Here is a 23,123-nt window from a genome sequence, read left to right as displayed (position 1 = left end):
TATATGGTATGTATGTGTGCATATATATATATAAAACTTACCTGTTTTACTTATATTAAAAAAATATATGCATGTACAGAGTGGTTATATCTGGAGATTAGTACTAGAGATATGAAGTGAAAGAGACTAACTTTTTGTTGTATACTCTATTATCGAACATATTTTAAAATGTGTATTTCTTCAAATTATAAAATAGTTTCTGAAGATGAGAAATCTTTTACTAGCAAATGTCTTGCTTAACCACTTAGGAACAAACATTAACACAAACATGAATAACTTTTTTTTTAATTAATTAATTTATTTATTTATTTTTGGCTGCATTGGGTCTTCATTGCTGCGCGTGGGCTTTCTCTAGTTGCGGCAAGCTGGGCTACTCTTCACTGCGGTGCACAGGCTTCTCATTGGGGTGGCTTGTCTTTGTTGAGAAGCACGGGCTCTACATGCACGGGCTTCAGTAGTTGTGGCACACAGGCTCAGTAGTTGTGGCGCACAGGCTTAGTTGTTCTGCGTCATGTGGGATCTTCCTGGACTAGGGCTCGAACCCGTGTCCCCTGCACTGGCAGGCAGATTCTTAACCACTGTGCCACCAGGCAAGTCCCTCAATAACTTTTAAAAGAAGCTCTGTGCTGGGGTCTAAAAAGATGGTTAAGGAAAGGTTTTTAGAAAACAAACTCTTCCAGGTAATTTGGAATTCTGCCTCTAACTCTTCTCACTCTTCTCAGTAGATAATCCACACGAACAGGCACAATGTTGCATAGTCACACAATTCCTAAAAAAATCTAAAATCTGGCCCTTGCCTTTCCTATTTTTCACCATTATCTGTCCTCCAATTTCACATTCCAAACACCCCAGGCTCATTCTCGCCTCTGTACCTTTGCTCATACTCACTATGTGGTATAAAGCAAAATACTTCGAGTGTTCTGACTTTCTTATTGTTTACTATGAGGTTCACAAAACCTATCTCATTCGCATTACTGTCACACACTACAAGACATAAGGCACTTTAGGCACTACCTGGCTCACAGCAAGAACTCAACACTGAATGAAAATGTCGAATGCAAGGAATATGTATGAGTTATACTCTAATTCCTCTGAATATACCCATTACTGAAAGATACTGTTTTGGAATTATACTTTAAATTAAAAGTCACATAAAAATAAGCTATTTATTAGGGTGCCACTGAATTAAAATATGTTTAGGGCAAAGGATATTAATGACTTATATCTCCTTATTGTAGTTAAGACTTAGTTTAAGAGAACGGAAGTCTTGTAAGACATGCTCTAACATTCCTAGAACTATGACTTATTAGAGATACCACAAATCAACACAAACTAAGTTCTCTGAATTGGGGTTAAATTAACACTAATTTCCTGTGGTTGTAATCTAAATCTCAGCCAATTCACTCTACCTTTAGGAGTGGTTTACATTCTATATCAAAGACAAACTATATGCCAAAGCAGGAGTTAGCTAGCACACAACTTTTTCCTTCGATCTACAACCTTCACCATTCTAAGAGTTCTGATTTGAAACTGGACATAACTTCTAAAGACAACCAAATCGAAAGACAAAGAGTCTCATATCTTCATCAGCTAGTAAAACTTTCTCTTAAGAACAGCTCCTCACCCTTAATTAAGTCTGCTAGGGCAGAATGTATGGAGGAGGACTGGCAACAGTCTTAAGAACTCATGGAAACATAAATAATCCCGCTCTGTGGAACTTCTCCTAGTGTGTGCTAGAGATCACAACCCACACTGGGAAGAGGACCGAGATGAGAATGCAACAATGCAGAGACACTTGCTATGCAACATAACCATTACATCCTATGTCTTGTGCAAGAATTTTTGGAAATGCAAAGATGGGATAGCTAATCCCTGAACTCTCTTCCCCCCCGACCCCGGACACATGATTAGGCTATATTTCCCACCCCCTCTTGCCACATAGCATGTAACTAAGCTCTAGCTAAAGGAACAAGTGTGGCTATCATGGGCAACACTTCTAAGCATGTCTCACAACCTCCCACAGGGAACCGTCCATGCTTTTCCTCCTTCTGTGGCTCATGAGGTCTACACCTTATAGTTAAGTCCAGAATTTAAATCCTGCCTCCACCATTTATTAGCCACATGGCTTTGGGCAAGTCAGCCAACTTCTGAGACTTTTTAAACTCTATTAATGAAAATAAAATCACTTAATTCCAGAGTATTTTTGAGAATTTAAATAAGACAATATACTTACTTGGGACAAAGAAAGTGCTCAAAGATGGTACTGCAGTAAGTTGAAATTAACATATAGAATATATAACTTTCCCTCAGTCCCTCTGGCCCCTAGGCTTCTCTTTTCTCCCCCTACTTTCTGAAGAGAAAAAGGATCAAAAGATACATGGGAAATGCAATCGTAACAAAAGAAATGTTATCAGTTATGACAGGGAGGAGAGTAGAACATGTTAGAAGCAAGTAAGCTACATAGGGCTGAATAGAGAAGAAAAGGGACTGAGTTAACCAAGGTGGCAGGGACAGGATATAGTTAGAGAGACAGAGTTGGTTCTACACTAGAGCATGGGAGACAAAGCAGACTTTAATAAGCAACACAGAGAAGACTGAAATTCTAGTCTCAGCCATACTTATTTAAATGCAACATCAACACAGGACTCAACTATAAAGTGTGTGGTAGGGGAAATAAAACTCAATTTTAAAGCATCCAAACTTAAAGTCAGTTTGATAAGCACTGTTTTAGCTATATTTGTGAGCATGTAGTCATTTATTCAAAAAGTATTTAAGTGACTTTGTATTAAGTACTGTGCTATGCACACAAAAAATTAAGCAGGGAAAAAAAAAACACTAGTCACCATCCCATGTGCCTCAAGTTGCTCAAACTAACTGGGTATGAGCTTATCAGAAATTAATAATGTGCTAAGTGCTGTAACAGTGTGATGAGGAAAAAGTGCTGGGTAAAGGCAAAAAAGGGATCGATTAATTAGGCTTATGAAAGGAACTAGGTCTTAAGTAAAGGTTTCCTACAGAAAATGACATTTGAAGATTGGAATTTTCAGCCAGTGGATGGAAAGGGGAGAGTGTTCAGGCATTCAATGCAGGAAGAAGGTGCATTGAGCAAAAACAAAAAGCCCAGAGAGAACGTGGCTTGTGCTAAGAATTGCAAGTAGCTTGCAGTGTGTCCAGTGTGATGGGTTAGGGTCAGGCAGGAGTAGGCTGGCAAGGAGGTCATACTTAAAGGGCCTTATATGACAGTCTGAGCAATGTGAACATAGGAGTCAATGAAAGTTTTAAAGCACAGAAGGAAATAGGGAGATATACCTATATTTTAGAAATATTACTCTGTGGTAGTAGTATGAATGACAGCCTGAAGAATAAAGGGTGAGACACAAAGAATATTCACTGAAAAGATGGGGCCCTATACCAAAGAAATAGCAATAGAAACTGAAAAAGGGGGCTAGAGCTTCTGAATTATATCTGACAGGATTTAGAGACTGATAGGGGAGAAAAGGGAGACTCAAAGATAAGAGCAAGGTTTTAAGGAATAATGTGTTTTCCTGAGAATATGATGTCAAGGTTAAGGGTGATACTATTAAGCAAGACAGGGAACACGGGGAGAACAACTGAAGACAATAAATTCAGTTTTAAATGTGTTGAATTTGAAATGCTATTGAAATCCTATGTAGTAAGTAGGTTTACAATATGAGTTTATACTCAAGAGAGAAGACAGCTACAGATAAAGGTCTGGGAGGCATGTGCATGTGTGTACTAAGAAGTAGAAGAGACTTCCCAGAGAGAGGTCACAGGGTAGACAAGTTGCAGGATGTCCCAGGTTATCTCCAGTTAGGCCTTGAATGCACAAACCTCCAGCATATTTTTTGGTACTGTACTTTGTTTTCATTTCTTTACTATTACTTGAAATGTTCATTTTTAAAAATATATAATCCCTCAAAACATTTCTCATTTTCTTTTTTCTCTTTACAAACCTAGTATGGGAAGCTAAAGAATGACCAGATCCAGGCTGCGCTATAATCTAAGAAGTCAAAGCCGGACTCCTGGACCCAATCAATGAGTGTAGCTAAACTGAGCCAACCGATATAATAACACCAGGCTAGCTACCTCTTGCATATTAGAGGCCTTAGATACACCAATATGAGATAGCAACTAAATTACATTACTTAAAGTATTTCACAAAAGTTGATAAGCAACATCTCAAGTTACTCACCAGGCCTTTGATCCTGTTCCAGTACACAAATTGAGCCCTGAACTCTTCTGTTTTTCCCATGGACCATCATCAACTGAAATCTCGTAGTAGGAAGCCCTGTGAATTGAGAATATAAAAGTGGATTGGCTGAACTTATGTCTCATGGTAAATAAGATAAGCATAGTCTTTCAGCGCTGATGAAATCTAAGTAGGCCAGCTTGACTCAGACATACCTGACTTAGTTGGCACACACATCATGATGCTAATTTCAACACTAATTAAGTGAAAAAAATTTTAAAATATCTGCATTTCTGCACCCCTCTCTGATCTATATGTGCCTCCTTTCTATCAATACTTTAACATTTCAAACAGGAGCTTCTTGTAAATTTTTACCTGGCATTGCTGCTACTGCTTTTATGGAAACATACAGAACCTTATTTCAGAATTCAAAAAGAAAATACCATTCCTAGGAGAGTTTCATTCTTGGTAGCTAGTCCTTGTTACATCTAAGTCTGCATCTAATCCTTCAAGTTACCAATAGTTTCTGCTAAACTCTTGTTTCTTAAGTTACATACTAATGTGCCTTTTGAATTGATAGTAGGCTAGCAGAGATAATGAAGTTCTAAAGAAAAATCTCAACCAGTCCTGGATCACTGGACGAAACTAGGGAACAAGAACTGTAATTTTTTAAAAGATTTATATTTCTTAGTGTATTTAATAAATACGGAATCAACTGAGTCTTCTCCCACCAGCAATAATGACACTATTCTTTAACTGCATGAATGTATAAATGATTTGCAACTATTCAAAGAGCTTTTGAAACACATAAAAGCTTATTTTGTGAACTATATCTTAAAATAATGATGTCACTGGTCAACAATGGGTTACTTTTCTCCAGCAAATAAAAAAGTTAAAATAAACCCTTAACAAAATACAGCTTTTCAAAATAATGACAATTATTAGACATGCCTGCAAATACTAACATTCAATGGATAATTTATCTCTTATTCTAACCCTTTCATTTCTCCTACCAAGTTCTTGGTTTGTGAACATTTTACATGATATAACTCCATGTCATTTTTTCTCTAAAGTCAGCATTCTCTACAAAAATAAAAGATAGCAAGCCTAATATTCACATTTAATCTATTTCATAGCTTTGTTATATCTTCCTAGAAAATTAGGAATTTTAGGTACATTAGGAGCCTATTATACACAGACAAGCCATCTGAATCCATAGGAATGGCTGCTATTATGCCAGAATCACATAGAGCCAAATATTATAGGTAAGTGAGGATAGAGGAGAAGCAGAGGTGAAGAGAAAGGAAAGTATAGTCAGGTGAGAGACGTTGAGCCCAAAACAAGGAACAAATTTAGTGTCATTCCCACATGCAGGTTTATCAAGATTAGTCAACTCAGAGAATTTTGGCTTCGGGGAGATTATTTTTTTAAGGCAGCAATAAAACTCACAGTCCCTTTAGAGTGGGTATACTTCTTCTTAAATTGTCCACTGCTACAGCCCAAGAATAAGACATTCTAGGTTAGAACAAATAGGAGAAAAGAAAAAAAATTGGGCTTTTAAAATGTTCTTAAGTCTAAGAACATTATAAATGAGGCAGGAATAATATTGCTGCACTTCGTATTTTCCAAGCAAAGCACTTCAGTTTTCAGGAAGACCACAGTTCTATTGTATACACTGAAGAAGAGCACAGGCTTACCCTGGCTCTGTTATTTATTAATTGTGTGATTTGGGGCAATTTATTTCACTTCTCTGAGCCACAGACTTCCCTATAAAATGGAGATAATGAAAACATTTGGCAGGACTCAATATTTATTCACTCCATAAACATTATTAAGTGCCTATTATGTTTTAATAAGCACTGTGTTGGTACTGGGGATTTAATGGCAAACATAATAGACACGATCTTCTTGACGTTTATATTCTAGTAGGTAGGTCAGAAATTTTAAAGTAAATAATAATTACCAACTATTTAGAGTGCTGTTTTCTGCTTTAAGCAGTAAACAAGATGCTATGTAAGAAATAATACAAGATGACCTTTAGATAGCACTGCCAGTAGGAAGGCGTGGACAGGCAGGGGCAGTCCAAAAATTGGCAGTACTTCACAAGTTTTCATGACAACTCAATACAGGATCTGGAATCAGAAATTCTGGGTTTACATGATGGTTCTGATGCTAATTAACTAAATATATGACCTTGGGCAAGTTATTTGAATTCTCCAAAGCTCAATTTTTCACTGATCAATACAACTACTTTTCTCACAGAGCTGCTATGAGCATACATGTGACAACTTACACAACATGCACAGTGCCTGACACGTAGCAGGCATCCAATAAGTGTTCATTTCCTTTCTGCCTAAGGGTCTATGTCATAGAATCTTTAAAAATAAGTTCTAACATTTCCAGTAGTTAAATCTTTTTCAGTAGCATCAGAAGCCAACCCATTGCTGCCCTTATCTTAGTAAAGATATCAGGTGAGGCATCTAAGATCACAAAAAGAACAAGCATCAGACATCAGGGGTAAACCAACCAAATCACGACCACAAAAAATGAAAGCATTCAGTCTAAAACCTCCTAATGGGACTTCACTGAATTTCCAAAAAATCTATCAATTGACCCCAATTTTCCTCCTTTTATAAGTTATTTTTTAGTAAGTACAAATCATAAAGCAACACTAGTAGAAGCTCTCAGAAGTTATGACCTTTAAAATATACAAACAGAATAATGTAAGCCATTAAATGGCTTCCCTAGAATTAAGCATAAACTCACAAAACATCTTTACCTTTGTCATCTATTTATTTTAATGCAGACCTCCTCCAATCTCATTTTGAAGTTGTTCTCTTCTGCCTCTTTACCAATAATGACTAGATTATATCACTAATTAGAGTTACATTCTCTTCCTTCTCTCTTATGACACAAATGTATCCATTACTCATTTCCATGTTGTTTCAAACTTGATATGCTATATACAAAGTTTTTCTGTTGCTGCATAAGTCTTACTATATTAAATACATCTTCACATTTTACCATATTTTAAAGTTCTTTAAGTAATATATTTTTATTTGATTTCTTTGAAGAATACATTTTACTTTTAATAATTTTTAAATTATGTATTTTACTACCTTTATGTGAGATACCACTATCTTTACCTTATTCATCTTTATATCCCTAGTGGGTGCACAATGTATTTTATTGCATATGTTTAAAATTATATTAATAAAATAATTACAACTCAAAAAGATCATTCAAATCATTCTGTTGAATCAAGGCTTTGCTCTCTTCAGTACTACCTACCTCAGTTAAGGTATTGGCTAAAATGTGGCTTTTTTAAGACAAATTTCTCTTATCATAATTAAACTTCCTATAAAAGGATATGACTTATAATAAAGAGAATTTCAGAATATATGAAACTCTCAGTAAACTAGGGAATCAATTATGTGACCTTCAAAGGGTCACATGGTTCTGGAAGCAGGAAAGTAGGATATAGATTCATCTCTATCTTCCACCCCTAATTCACTTACATCAACAAAAATGAGAAGGAAAGTTCTAACATACTACCAAGAGTTAAATTAACTTTATATTATGGCAGTCACTTTATAACTGGTAACTGGTGTCACACAAAAAAATTTTTACAAAAAAATTCTACTGACAATTTAAGCCTAAATTATATTCAACACTCACAAAATAGATCTTATCAGTAATAAAATACTATATTTTTATATTCCTAGTAAAGAGCTTCACTAACCTTAATTTTTGGTAATGATGGTTACAAATTTTAAGCTGTCGATACACTTGCTTTATGATGTTGCACTAAGAAGGATCACTATTATCTATGTAGTATACTTGCCAAAAATGCTCATTCTGAATCTTACCATGCAGAGAAGAAAAAAAAATCATACAAATCTAAAAAAGGGAATATTCTACAAACCAATTGGCTTAGACCATTCAAAAATGTTAAAATCATAGATGACAAAACAGGGGTGGGGCTAAGAACTGTTCTTGCTTAAATCTAAAGGGCCATGATAGCCAAATGCGTTCCCCTTACCTGCATCCTGGACCAAAGCAAGCAAACAAATAAATCAGCATTAAAAAACATTACGACAGTCAGTAGGGCAATATTAATATGGACTGTCAATAAGATCAATGTTTTTTATCAATTGCAAATATATACCTATATATCATTCTCTTAAACATTTATAAAGCACCTATATGATAGATTAAAGGCTCTGAGAAATACTGCAGTAAAGAAATCTGAATAACTTTGTTTAACCCAGGGTTTCACAAACGTTTTTAGTAATAACACCTTCTTTCCTCTTAACATGTATTAACATGTACAAAGGTCTGGAAATATTTCATTAAATAATTCATTTCTCTTACTTATACAGTATCAATCATTCACAAATCTTAGGTTGTAGAAATAAATAGCTTAAAAATTACTAAAATATTAAAATTTCAAACTCAAGATCACAGGTTGAAAAGTACCTGGATGACAGACTCTCCCCAATGAAGACTTCATTTAGTGCTCTCACTGGCAAGAGCTGGGGTCCAGAAGCCTCAAACCCTGAAGGTAATGAAAGAAAAATCCAAGACAGCTCCTTAAATTTTAGAAATTTTATCATATAAAATTTATAAAATATTAATATATTCATATTTGTCTTTGTAGTGTCTATACCTTATCACTATTAACAGATAAATTAAATCATATTTAAAGTATTCATAATACAGAGCCACAAAATCATCTAAACATTATGAAACAATGAAGCCCCTGTCTCTCCAAAATAAACCTTAGGTCTTCTTGAAACAATTTTTCAAGAGCGATAAAATATATTTATCCATAGCATAAGATTCATGTGGTCGCACTTGACTTAGTTTTACTCTGGAAGCTTCAGAAGTAGAGACGATCAAGTACTTCCAAAGGAGAGCCATTCTGGATTTAAGCATCAAATTACATGAATGGCTCATACAGGAAACCAAACCAGTTATGTTAAAACTCAGATTACTTTTTCAAGTAGAAAACCTCAGGAGTGATTTTTAGCAATGGCAGCACTGGAGGAACAGAGCCACATCTCTTCTTATGACTCCTAAAAAAATGTCATCTATTTTTTACTCTATAAGGTTGTATGCACAGCTTAAGTGATCTTCCTTGATGATTACTTAAACATCACTCCATCATGCAAAATCCTCCAAAGAATTCCCACTGCTTTCTGGATCAAACTTGTGATTGTCACCTTCAAACGGTCTCTCTTACTTTTTATCTTTTACCAGTCTCCAAATGGAAATGCCAGGCCCTTCCTCTCAATGTCACCAGTAGCAGATTCATTGCACCCAAGTATCTCCTGGTGGGCAAGCACTATGGAACAAGTTCCCTTTTCTGTCTCCTCCACATCTTTTTCCTTAGTCAAAGCTTAAAAGTCCACCTCAGCTGTGGCAGCAGCTAGCCTCTAAGATGGTCTCCAGTGATTCCTGCCTCCTGGTATTCACATTCTTGTACAACTCTCCCTCTCACATCACACCAGGATTAGTCTATGTGACCAACGTATGGCAGAAGTGACGGTACGTCACTTCTGAGATTGGGTTAAAAAAAGACACCCTGGCTTCTACTTGGTCACTCTCTCTCTCAGATCACTTGCTCTGGGGGAAGATATTTCATAAGCAGTCCAATGGAGAAGCCAACATAGTGAGGAACTGAAGCTAACAGCCATGTGATAAGTTGTGACGCATATCTTCCAGTACAATCTTGTCTTCAGATACTGCTGTCCCGGCCAACAGCTTGACCGTCACCTCCTGAGAGACCCTAAACTCAAACTAGCAAGCTAAGCCACTCTTGGATTCTTGACCTTCACAATCTCTGTGAAATCATAAATATTTTGTTTTAAGATGCTCAATTCTGGGGTAATTTGTTACATTTTAAGATTCTATGTTTCGGGGTAATGTGTATAGATATCTAATACACATTAGACACTTAATACACTAATAAAACTTTCCACCACTGTCACCAACACGACCACCAATCTATTATTCTCCTCTGACTTGTAGCCTATTTATGTTTATTGAATATTAATTACATGTATCTCATATCTTTTGGATTATAACTGCTTAAAGTGGCCCAACTATTCTTTCGATTATAAGCTGTTGTTACAATACCAAGGAACCTTTTAAAACTTATTTGACTAAATTATGTAATGGGTTAACATTATCAGCTAAATCTCATTAATATAGTAGAAAGAATGTGACACAAAAAGGTATATAGAAAATTTGCTGCGTTTGATCGAATTTGATTGTACTTCAGACTGCAAAACCTAACTCTTGAAACTCTTAATTTGGTACTAGATATATTCACATTTTCACATCTGACAAGTTTTACCAATGTAAAAAGTTAAAATTTATTGTTTAAATTATTTTTCTTTGCATAGGGTAAATCACTAATGGAATGTTTTACATCTCCCCACAGATTTTCTGCAAATGCTCAACTAACAGTAAGTACTCACTAAATATTACTAATAAATCTGAAATCTCACCATCAAACTGTAACCATATCTTTTTATTTTATATGGTCTTGACTTTTTAACCTCTAGACCCGTTTTTCCTCATCCTAATTTTCCTTTCTGTATTGCACTTTTATCATGTGTGCTTGCTGAATTTCACTTGAAATCTTTTATCAAAGAAGGAAGAGAAAACGTAAAATTGCTTCGAGTCTCATTAATCATCTTAATTCTGCTTATATTTTCTTTCATGCTAATTGACTACCAAACATTATCTAATCATGAACTGTTCATTTACAACTTGCTTCATCAGGACATAATAAGATGGACTCAATACCAATTAACAATTTTCTATCCAAGAGAATGCATTACAAAATTAATTATTAATTTGTATTTTTAAGTATAGAATTGTTATACTAGTGACAGAGACTGCAACCCTGTGCAATTCCCTCACACTGTCAGACTGTTAGACTATGCTTCCAGGTCTACTCACATTGGGTATACCTATGGGACTAGTAATGGCCAATAGAATATGAGCAAAAGTAGTGAAAAGGCCTGGCTCCTAAAACTTCCCTAAGGATCCTCCATGCTCTCACTGTCGTCTTCTCCCCACAAGCTACAGAAGACTCAGAGGCCTTAGAAGATGGTAGGAGCCATTGTTCAGAGGTTGCCTGAACACCCCTTGGACAGTGAGCTGAGCTCTAAATAAACCTTCAGTATGTTAAGCCACTGAGATTATGGGATTGTTTATCAAATCAATTCACTTATCCAAATTAATACAACCAGGCTTTCAAATAAGAAAGTTACTAGTTTATGTGATTAAAAGTTTTTTAAAAAATAATCAACCCTACCTTCCCTTGAAGGTATAAAGGTAATAAAAATGAATTCTTCTTCATTAACTTGTATACAAATATAACCTAGTTAATGATAGATAACACTAGATAGAAAATTTTATTTGCTTAAAAGTTAAATCATCCCTTTTGCAAGCTGAAGTTTAAAAAAAAAAACTAGGATTGTTTTTCTCTGTAATCTTTTGTTCTAAATTAGAAAGCGATCAGGGATCAAACATGGTGGTATATTTATAATCTCAAACCTACTTCTATATTCAAAAATCCCAAATGGCAGCTTCCTAGAAAATGTTCCCTGCCAACTTGAAGAGAATTTAAATAGCAAATATGAGATATCCTTGAAATCCTTCTAAATTTTTCTCAGAAAATAAATCTCTTTTATCAAAAAAAACCCCAAAAAAACCCTCTAACAAGCCCACTAAAATAGTGCCTAGACATTGTAAATGTTATATAATTGCTAATAACAATATTAATAATTAATATAAGTAAAGTAATTTCCAGGGTTATTATTGAAAAATCTGAAACTACTGTGATTCCAGATTCTTTATATATCAAAAAACCTGTTCCAACCACAATCACCACCAACACCACCATCACTTCCTTTCTGGAAGCTTGCAAGAGGTTTGCTTTATCCCTAGTATTCTGACATACCTTGGTGTGGGACCTCTTACTACTGACTATATTAAGTACTTTGTGGGTCCTTACATTCAAAAACTGGTGCCTAAGTTTTTAGGAATTTTCTTATATATATATTTTTTATTTCAAACATTTTCTGTTCTTTTTCTAGAACTAACACTAATGAGATAGGAACATCCTGAATATTACTAAGTTTATGTGTAATTTTGTTTCATATACATTAATTTAGCTTATAAACTAAAAACAGTGAATCTGAGATAGGAATCTGAGCAATGAATCTTTAAATACCAAGCTACATCTTTCCTATAATGCTGTTGGTGAAAAAAACCAAATCCTGAACATCTTTTGGAGACAGCAATAACTTCTTTTGGTGAGGTATAAAGTAAAATTTCTAGCTAAGATTTTAATATCTTAAAAAAAAAATTTAATATTTACTGCAATCTTTCAAAAATGATAATAAGAAATCATATGCTTATGAATTACTTGAAAGATGTCTAGATTTTTTAAAAATAATTACTTAAAAACTTTCTAAAAATCAAATGATTTTTTTTTCCCGGGGAAGAAGCAGCATCTTTAAAACATGGCATTAACTCAGTTTAGGAACATGTTAACCTATAAAGCTATAAATCACCATGAAAAACTCTGAAAAAAAATAAACATAAGTAAACATCAAGATACCATGACAAGACAGAAACAAAGACAGAAAGCAGATATGTAAAGACAGCTTTTGCTGATAAGTTTAGCCAAGAAATGAAATGCAGGAGGAAAAAATATCCTTTTATACAGTCCACAGACATTTAGGATATCTCTTGGGATCTTCTTGCATCATAAAAGTCTTACAGTTACTGGAAAAAGTGGGAAAATATTGCTAAATTATAATCCACAAATTAGCTCAAAACTGAGCATTCATCTTAACACAACAAAAAACCTGCATATCACCTTATGCTAATATTCTCTTAGCATCTTACACAAGTATTTGAAATGCAAATCTTAAAGCTGGGATGCGAAAATTTCCTAACAGAAAGATTCTAATCAATAACTAGAACCATGGTAAATATAATTAAATGTAAGTATATAAATGTATAATTATTATGAAATCTTTCAAAGATTGGTTCATTTTCTTTCTACCATTTTCTTCTTCCTTTCTGACATTTCAAAGATTAAGGCCAAGAATCTTTCCCTAAATATCAACTATCCTCCTGGACATTTTATAGTCCTTCCCTAATCAATGAGTTTTCAAATCCACCCTAGAAAAAAATTTCACATGGAAATATGCTATATTTGTTATTTCAGAATCTAATCATAATAAATTTTACAACTCAAGTAGTTCATTGCACTTCCTTAAGTGTTGTCAGTGGCACTGAAATCCCCAAATAATTATAAATTATTACTTCTAGAAATTAGAGATCAAAGGAACTATAAATTACATATTGCCCCAAACACACTTAATTCCCAATCTACCTACTTTCATCATGAACTCTCTCAATGTTGAAGGCTCTACTATGCTGATTCAAACTTAGCTGCTGTTCGTGAAGGTCCACAGGAACAGGGTTGATGCCAGTCCCTTCAAGGTATAACCTGATTCGCTGCCTCCACAACCATCTTAGAAGAGTGAAGGAAAAGCAAATTATATTAAAATAGAATAAATTAAACAAAGGATTAGACATTATAATTTCTCAAAATTAAAAAATTCATAATAAAAAACTAGTTATTCCATGAACTTATTATACTAGAAACACCTAAAACCCACAGGTTCCTGATCAAAGACAGATTTAGATGTTTATTTCTCTTTTCTAATGGCAATATCTAATGTACTTGTATAAAACCTCCCAAAAAACTTGAATTAAAGTCAAACTCTTTATCAAGTATTCATTAAATCCTATATACTTAGCTAATAGTTGTGTTTTGCTCATTGTATAACACATATATAAAAAAGAAAGCATTCTGAAATTAAAACACTATTATGTTAAGGTGGTCAGATTAGATAAAAATCCCTTCCCTAAAATTCTGTAATATTGTTTTTCTGTTTTTTACAATAAGAGTTCAATAACAAATATTATAACACTTAAGATTAAACCTAAAACTTAAATGACTTTTTGGTAAAAGTGAAGAAAACAAGAATCAGGTTTAATGTCAAAATCAAAAACTAACATATGAAAAAGCCAGTGGGACAGATTCTACTAGGTAAGTATACAAAAATACACTCCTGCTTGGAGTATATTAGTCATTTGTGAAGGTGCTAAATTTCTGAAATGACTAGAAACTGGAATCGTTACTAAAAACAATGATTCCAGGGACTTCCCTGGTGGTGCAGTGGTTAAGAATCCGCCTGCCAATACAGGGGACATGGATTCGAGCCCTGGTCCAGGAATATTCCTCATGCCACGGAGCAACTAAGCCTGTGCGCTTCAACTACTGAGCCTGCGCTCTAGAGCCCGCGTGTCACAACTACTGAGCCTGTGTGCCACAACTACTGAAGCCCGCACGCCTAGAGCTGGTGCTCCACAACAAGAGAAGCCACCGCAATGAGAAGCCTGCGCACCACAACGAAGAGTAGCCCCTGCTCGCTGCAACTAGAGAAAGCCCGCGCGCAGCAATGAAGACCCAACACAGCCAAAGATAAATAAAATAAATAAATTTTTAAAAAATGATTCCAGAAGTCAAGAAGATTTAATACAATTTCACAAATACCTAGAGAAAAAAAGTTTTCTCAAAAACTTTTTTCTCTCTCAATAAAATCTAGGCTAAGTCAGGGAAAGAAAAGTAGTCCAACTTGGCTCTAATTAATCGGCCAACCTCAACTCAGCTCCTCCTTCCACCCTTCTCTTTTCAGGGCAGTCTGACCACTGAACAAATTAAGTGAAAGAAATATGAAAAAACATCTCCACTGCTTAAGAAATACTTAACATGTAAGGCAGAGATACCAGGAATCTCAGCATGGTTAGAGTAAATCTAACCCTCAGTCATTCTGGATGGGAGAAGATGAGGATAAAAAATAAAAAATCTCAGAGAATTTGAACATTTAATTTTTCACCAACAGTTTTAATCATCTTTCTACCAAACTGCTAAAAACGTGTAACGAGGTTAAAGTAGAGACATGGCCTCTATCTCACTGAAGGAGAAAAACCTCTACTTGCAATTACATTATAGGCCAAGTGGCACTTGGCAGGGTTTCTCCATACAGCTCCAGTCAGGCTGGAAGAAGGGAAGTTAGATGTGGTTGTGACTCAGCTAATGTATTATTTTTTATGGCTACTGTTACACCTATGGACTAATCCAAATATTATCTAATTTGTTCTGTTTAACAGCATTTTTAATGGCACACATTAATAATATAATTATATAATAATAATAATATTTTAATAAGATAATGATAGAGCAATAGTAAGAAATTCCTACCTGAACTCACCACGGTAGAACTTCTGTAAGGCTTCTGGGAAGGAATGTGTGTATCGAACAGGAAGACATAAATGACCCTCAGACCTTTATTTTAAAAGGAATTTGCGTGGTGTAAAGGGAAGAAGAAAAAAAAAGTACTTAATTCAAAAGGTATCACTAAACTACAAAAATCAGATATGAAATTTTTTGAATTTCTACTTCTATAATTCATTTTGCCACAAATTGTCTATACTTTCAACAAGAACAAAAAAAAAGACCAAATAGAAATAGTACTTTAAATACAGGTTTAATGCCATAATACAACTTAAGTTTCCACATTACAGTAAAACTAAAAATAAAACCGAATTTGCCACTGATTGATTTCCCTGTAAAATTATCTAATGGTATAGTGGTGTTTGCATCTTACCTTTAAATTATTTAACTATAACTTTGGGCAAGTCACTTTAGCATCAGCTTCCTCATCTCTAAAAGGGCCATAAAACCACCAATCTAAAAGGTTATTATGAGGAATCAAACTATTTCTGTGAAAGTTTTTTGAACCATAAATCCCTTTTAAATGTCATTTAAGATGTTCTTTTAACCAAAAGAGAACTCACAGTTTAATCTAATGTAACCCTTCATTTATTCAAAAAATATATAAAGGGGCTTCCCTGGTGGTGCAGTGGTTGAGAATCCGCCTACCAATGCAGGGGACACGGGTTCGTGCCCAAGTCCGGGAAGATCCCACATGCCACGGAGCAGCTGGGCCAGTGAGACATGGCCTTTGAGCCTGCGCGTCCGGAGCCTGTGCTCCGCAACGGGAGAGGCCACAACAGTGAGAGGCCCACGTACCACAAAATAAATAAATAAATAAATAATAAACAATAAACAATAAATAAATTATATATATATATATATATATATATGGATGAGCTCCTTCAAGGAGTTAACAACTTTATGTGGAAGACAAATTTTTTTTTTAAATGCAAATTACAAAGTGTTAAGATTGCCTATAGGTTGACACAGGAAGATGAGAGGATACGGCACCTAACGTGAGGAAAGGTGTCCAGAAAGTTCAATCATCATCTATATGATGCTGCAATCTTGAAGGAAAGGTTGAGAGTAGGCCTGGCAAAACAAACCCTTAATAATAACTGTAAATTAACATAAACGTGAAGAGCAGAGAAAAAGGCTTTTACAAAGTTGTGACTAATCAATTTACCTGAGAGGGTCAACACTGTGGTTAAGAAACTTAGGCAGGGGACTAAATTTTAAAAATTTTTATATTTACTGCAATACTTCTCTACAGTGCTAAGATTATAAAAGATAATCAACATTTGATAGAATACTTATGGAGGTCAACTGCAGGTCTAAAATACTCTAGAGAGAAGAATCTAGACCTGACCTGGAGGATTCACTTTCATTGTGGCTCACTCACTGGTGCCAGCTGTTGGCAAGAGGCCTCAAGTCTCTCTCCATGTGAGCCTCCCCACAGGGCGGCTCTGGTATCCTCACATCACCGTGGCCGAATTACTCCAGAATGAGCAATCCAAGAGACCAATACAGAAGTTGCAATACCATTTATGACCTAGCCTTGGAATTCACACACTGTTATTCTATATTCTATTGGTCCCACACACCGGCCCTGATTGGATACAGAAGTGGGAAGGGAACCACATAAAGGTGTAAATACTAGGAGGCTATCTTGGAGGTTGGCTATCACATGCCCTCTATCCCATTTTGATCATTAAGCATTTAAATGTCATAATTATGTACAGGGGTCAGTAGAGTGAGTACAGAATACAAAAGAGAAAACCGAAATTGTATATTTAATTTAGATGAGTCCTCAAGTGAGCCATCTTAGAAGTAGATCCTCCAACCCAAGTCAAACCTTCGGATGCCTGCAGCCCCAGCTGACATCTGACTATAACGTCATGAGAGATCCCAAGTTAAAACCACCCGGCCAAGCTCTTCCTGGATTCCTGACACACAGAAACCATGACAGATAATAAATGATTATTATCGTTTTAAGCCTCTAAGTTTTGGGATGATCTGTTATGCTGCATTTGACAACTACTACAGAAAAGAAGAAACTTAAGTTGAACATTAACTTCTGGGCTTATTTAAGGATTGTGAGACACCTCTGTGCTTAAGAAAAAGAATTCAGGCAACCTGAATTACGGAACAAGCCAGGGGCTTAATACATTTCTGCCTGGGGGCAAAAAGAAAAACCAGAGGACTTCTAGAACACATCATTTTAGGCAGAAATTAGAGAAGCAACACCTGTTGCTTACCAGTTTCAAAATCCCCACAGGCTAATGAGTATTAAGCCAGCTTTTAAAGGAAAATATATTTCAACAAACTGTATAAAATATGATCACTAAAGAATCTCCTACTTTAATGATGTAAAAATATGTCATTGCAAAGTTCTAAAATACACGTGCACGAATACTAAAGGCAATTAAAATGCTAGCAATAGCGAAATTAAGTCCTATACTCAAGGAATTTATAGTCTAATGGAAGAGACAATCAAGCAGAAAATAATAGGAAGAGATAAGTGCTCTCTGTACAAGGAATCATAGTCAGAGCCCAGGAGAGGTACCAGTCTTGAATGAAAAAGAACTACACAGTTGAGTAAGTGTCGTAAGGGCACTCTAGGCAAAAGCACAAACAAAGGCATGAAAAGCACATGGACATCTGGAGAACTCTTTCACTTACTCTTTCAAACTTTTTCTTGATATCAACAAAGCTCCTCACCAGAGCAAAAACTCCCATATGTGAGCCTTCAATCATGACATTAGGATGCTCATACATTACACTGCACTTAAGAACAACCTTCAGAGGTTAGGGGAGAGGGGACTGAATGAATGTGGTCAAAAGGTATAAAGTTCCATCTATAAGATAAGTACTGGGGATGTAATGTACCACATGATGGCTATCGTTAACACTGGTGTACGGTATATTTGAAAGTTATGAAAAGAGTAGATCCTAAGAGTTCTTATCATAAGGAAAAAAACTTTCCCCTCCTTTTTTTTTTCAGCTATATGAGTTGACAGATGTTAACTAAACTTACTGTGGTAATCATTTCACAACACGTGTAAGTCAAGTCATTATGCTGTACACCTTAAACTTATACAGTGCTGTATGTCAATTATATCTCAATAAAACTGCGAAAAAAATACAATTAAAAAAAAAACCCAGGGCTTCCCTGGTGGCACAGCGGTTGAGAGTCCGCCTGCCGATGCAGGGGACACGGGTTTGTGCCCCGGTCTGGGAAGATCCCACATGCCGCGGAGCGGCTGGGCCCGTGAGCCATGGCCGCTGAGCCTGCGCATCTGGAGCCTGTGCTCCGCAACAGGAGAGGCCATGGCAGTGAGAGGCCCGCGTACCGCAAAAAAAAAAAAAAATCAAACAACAAAAAACAAAAACCCCCAAAGAACAGACTTTAGGAAGGATCCTAGAATATTCCTAGAGAGGCATCAGTCTTTTTTTTTAAGCTGAAGAATGTATAGTGCCTACAGGTAAATGAGGGTAGATGAAACTAGAAAAGCAGATAGGCAACAGATGGTGAAAGATCATATATATTATGCTACGGAATTTGCAATATAACCTGAAGGTCATAAGGAAACCCTGAAAGACTTTAATTAAGGAGTGGATACAATCAAATTTGTACTTTAGAAAGACCATTAAGGCAAAGTATAAAGAATGGGTTGAAAAGAGCAAGATTGGAAGTTACTACAGTAATTTAAACCACAAACTATAAAGCTATGTTTAAATACAGTGAGGAGGGCAAGAGATGGAATCAAAGGTAAGATCCCTAAAACTTAGAACTAAATCCCTAGACCAATACAACAAAGGGAGTGAGGGAAGGTGGTGAGGGATGGGTCATCACAGCTTCAGCACCCATTATGATTTCATTTATCATGTATGGGTGGGGGGAAGGAGATAAGTTCATCTGTAGACATGTTACATTTTTAATGCCACCAGATATATGCAAGTGTAGGCCAGTATGGCTAGAATAGCATGAAGAAAGGGAAAATAATAGGACATAAGGACACAGAATAGTCAGGGGCCAGAAAATGTAGAGTCTTGAATGTCACAGTAAAGGGGACCAACTGTCCCAGTTTGCCTGAGACTGACAATTTTCCCAGGACATAGGACTTCTGATGCTAAACTGAGAAAGTCCCAAGAAAACCAGGATGAGGATGAGTTGGTCACCCCAGTCATAGTAAAAATTAGATTTTATTCTGAGTTAGATGGGGAACCACAGTAAGACTTTGAGCAGACGTCACAGAATATATCAAACTTTTATAAAACGATCACTGTGGCTGCAGTGGGGAGAAGAGACTATAAGGTAAGAGTAGAAGCAAGATCAGTGTTGGATATACAGATTCTGGAGTCACCAGCATCTAAGTTAAAACGACAGACGTTAATCAGTTATTCTGGAGACAGTACAGAGTGGAGTAGAAAAGACTCATCCATGATTGAGCAGAAAGATAATGGTACAAAATATTTAAGAAATTTGTCAGGAAAGTGAATGAAGTAAGGGAGAATTAAGGAAAAAAAATAGAGGGGATAAACACACTGAAAGCCAAAGGACAGATTTACTAGAATTGAGGAAGTAAGACTGCTATTAAGGTAGGCGGCTATGGTCAGAGTGATTTGAGAGGTGGGGAAATTCTAGGTGATGACAAAGTCCAAGTATGATCATGGCTGTGGGTGGCTGGAACAGAATGAGGATAAATGTCAGTGAAGCTAAGGAAAGGAAAAAAAAGTGATAATAGGGTTTGGTCTATTTATTAAGTCAACGAAGTCACCCAGGAAATCAGTGGAGGCATATTCAGGAATGTAGATGAGAGCCAGAAGGAAGGGTAGAAGATGGAACATCATTAACTCATCCATCTTCAGCAACACCAAATTCACCAGTACTCACCTGGGTCAAGGGCTCAAGTCTATCCTCCCACAGATATTACTCCCAAACAACCTGGGAAGTCAAATGTGAGAACTTGTCCATCCCATATCATAATTTTCTACCACCAACACCAGCGAAATGTGTATATATTTCTCATGCCTAAGCTAAAAAAGAGAGCTATGTCCTTGAAAATAACGACAAAGAAGAGAAATCTACTAAAGGTAGAGGTCAATTCTACATGCCTAAATTTCATCACTGAAATGATTTTGGAACATGGTTCTAACATTCACGATAGCCAGCAACGGTGATGTTTCCACTTACACAGCATGCACCATAGTAAACACCCTGTACCAATAGGATAAGGAGCTTCCAAATTTAAGATTTATCATAAACAGGTACTATGCAAAGCAAAGCACAAAAAAGTTTTTCCTTACCGTTCTGGGTCAGTGTTTACTCCAATAACTGGTTTAAGTCTGTCCAAGACTTTACTTGCTGCCAAAAGCATTGTGCCATCACCTAAAGGACATAAGACATAACCAGACTTGTTACAAAACTAGTTTTTAACAACATTTTGAACACTAGTTCTTTTAATAATCCCACCCTCACCCCATCCTGTTGGCTGCCACAGTCTACTCCTTTCTACCCACTATCCCTCTGTATTATCTCTCCCACTCTAATCCAGAATTTCTCAACAGTGGCAAGATGAACACTTCAGGCCAAATAATTCTTTGTTGTGAGGGCTGTCCTGAACTTTGTAGGGTGGCGAGCAGTATCCCTGGCCACCCACTGGATGCCAGCAGTAGCCTCCAGCTGGGAACCGCTATTCTAACTCTATCACTTCTATTAACCAATCCTCTTTCCCTCTCATATAACATCAGTCCCAATTCATAAATCATTTTGATGAGAATACATCCAACAAAAGTGTCCAGATTTGGATTTTTCTCTCCAAAAAACATGTAAAGGTTTATAGAGAACAGTCACTAACATAATAATAAAGCTCAGGAAAAAACAAGTGTAAGTGTAAGTATATTGGGGCCAAAGAGGGATGGAATTTATCTAATCTCATTAAACTCTTTTTTTTTTTTTTTTTTTGCGGTACGCGGGCCCCTCACTGTTGTGGCCTCTCCCGTTGCGGAGCACAGGCTCCAGACGCACAGGCTCCAGATGCGCAGGCTCCGCGGCATGTGGGATCTTCCCGGACTGGGGCACAAACCCGTGTCCCCTGCATCGGCAGGCGGACTCTCAACCACTGCGCCACCAGGGAAGCCCTCATTAAACTCTTAAACTCAACTTTTTTTTAAAGACTGGCATAACTAAACCAAAATAGTTATAAATAATCCTTTGAATCATACTTAAATACACACTTTAAATATACACACAGAAATACATGCACAGAACCTTAGAGTAACATCGTTCACTAGAAAAGTAAAATGTTGTATAAAGCACGTCTTTTAAAAACTGATCCTAAAAATCCAAAAATTCGTCTTATGGTAGGACTCTGAAAGCTTCATCACAGCTAGACCACAGGGTATTTGGCAATATGATTATTAAAGAGCATTTCCATATTCCAGCACCTTTACCTCTGCAAAACTATTACCTCCTGCAGCTATGACAGCATCTGCCCATCGAACAGTTTCTTCATCATATTCTCTCCTCTTTACGAGACGAACCTCAATCCCCTCATTCCTAAGATAAAAAAAGTAAAGTGTGTATAAAATTTCCAGTAACATAAAGGAGTATGTTTTTTGAGAGGCAGATTACTACAAGAGAGATTTAAACAAGTTTGTTTTATAAACAAATTTATGTTTAGCTTTGTAAGGTCAGCTTCATTTTCACTTACCCACAACAACCAATTAACTATTAACTATAGGAAGCATATGTATAAACTGACTATCCCAAATCGCCATGTGCTTTAAAAACATCTCTTAAAGCCCTTGACGAATAGCAATATTGATTAATTAGAATTGCATTTCCTTTTCTCTACTCTTTCTGATGCTAAAATTCATGAATACAAAACGGCCCAGAAGACTAACACCTCGAGAGACAATTTTTTAAATTATAAAAGTGAATAGCTGTTATTTTAAATTCAACGAATATTGAGTGCCAGACACTGAAAGTGACTAAAATACTTTCTAATTTGCGTGTTCTCACACTGATTCTCTTGCATACACAGAAATTTATTTGCTGACTCATTTAGCCCCTAATTAACTGAAGTTTCTGTACTTGTAATTTTTAGACATTCAAAGACTATTATAATGAACACCTACATAATCCACTATTCTGTTTAAGAAATAAAACACTGCACTACAGTTGAAGCCTGCTGTGTACAAAATTAACTCTTTGTAGAAAAGGCACTTCTTGGGCAGACCAAATAATAACTGAAAATCTGTGAAGTTTTCAGAGTACAATAAAAATTTCCTTAAAAACACTATAATATCAGGTCCATTAGCCATGATATAATTTTCTTAAAATGATTCTATAATGGCCATCTTTACTAAAAATCTAAGTATTAGCTGCTAGTAAAAATAAAAATTGAAAGTCCCACTCAAGACCTGATCCCACAGACTTACCGTAAACTATCAAGAATGTGCTCTACATTTTGGGTGTGAATATGATGTCGTTCAAGCAGTCCACTGTAGCTAGAGCCTTTCAATGCAAGC

At 36.0% G+C, this 23,123-nt stretch overlaps 2 protein-coding genes across 3 annotated transcripts in view; one reads left to right on the top strand and one right to left on the bottom strand.

Annotated features, from left to right (window-relative positions):
- Positions 1-11,719, top strand: part of SKP2 (S-phase kinase associated protein 2) — a 57,768-nt gene extending 46,049 nt beyond the window's left edge. Inside the window, exons 10-11 of the mRNA XM_060009592.1 lie at positions 10,659-10,683; positions 11,306-11,719. Coding sequence (XP_059865575.1) covers positions 10,659-10,683; positions 11,306-11,329 — 49 coding nt within the window. The 3' untranslated portion in view covers positions 11,330-11,719. The remainder of the gene's footprint in view (positions 1-10,658; positions 10,684-11,305) is intronic.
- NADK2 (NAD kinase 2, mitochondrial) overlaps positions 1-23,123 on the bottom strand; it is a 49,425-nt gene that overhangs the window by 10,639 nt on the left and 15,663 nt on the right. Inside the window, exons 2-9 of one of the 2 annotated variants that reach the window (XM_060009589.1) lie at positions 23,034-23,122; positions 22,061-22,149; positions 20,898-20,979; positions 15,573-15,656; positions 13,639-13,775; positions 8,690-8,768; positions 5,660-5,725; positions 4,214-4,309 (exon numbers count right to left, since the gene is read on the bottom strand). In XM_060009589.1, coding sequence (XP_059865572.1) covers positions 4,214-4,309; positions 5,660-5,725; positions 8,690-8,768; positions 13,639-13,775; positions 15,573-15,656; positions 20,898-20,979; positions 22,061-22,149; positions 23,034-23,122 — 722 coding nt within the window. The remainder of the gene's footprint in view (positions 1-4,213; positions 4,310-5,659; positions 5,726-8,689; positions 8,769-13,638; positions 13,776-15,572; positions 15,657-20,897; positions 20,980-22,060; positions 22,150-23,033; position 23,123) is intronic. The other variant, XM_060009590.1, reaches the window with a different exon arrangement.

The sequence above is a fragment of the Delphinus delphis genome, chromosome 3, assembly GCF_949987515.2.
Source record: "Delphinus delphis chromosome 3, mDelDel1.2, whole genome shotgun sequence".
Lineage (NCBI taxonomy): Eukaryota > Metazoa > Chordata > Mammalia > Artiodactyla > Delphinidae > Delphinus > Delphinus delphis.
Note: the sequence above shows the minus strand (reverse complement) of the source record. Positions and strands in the feature narration are given on the sequence as shown.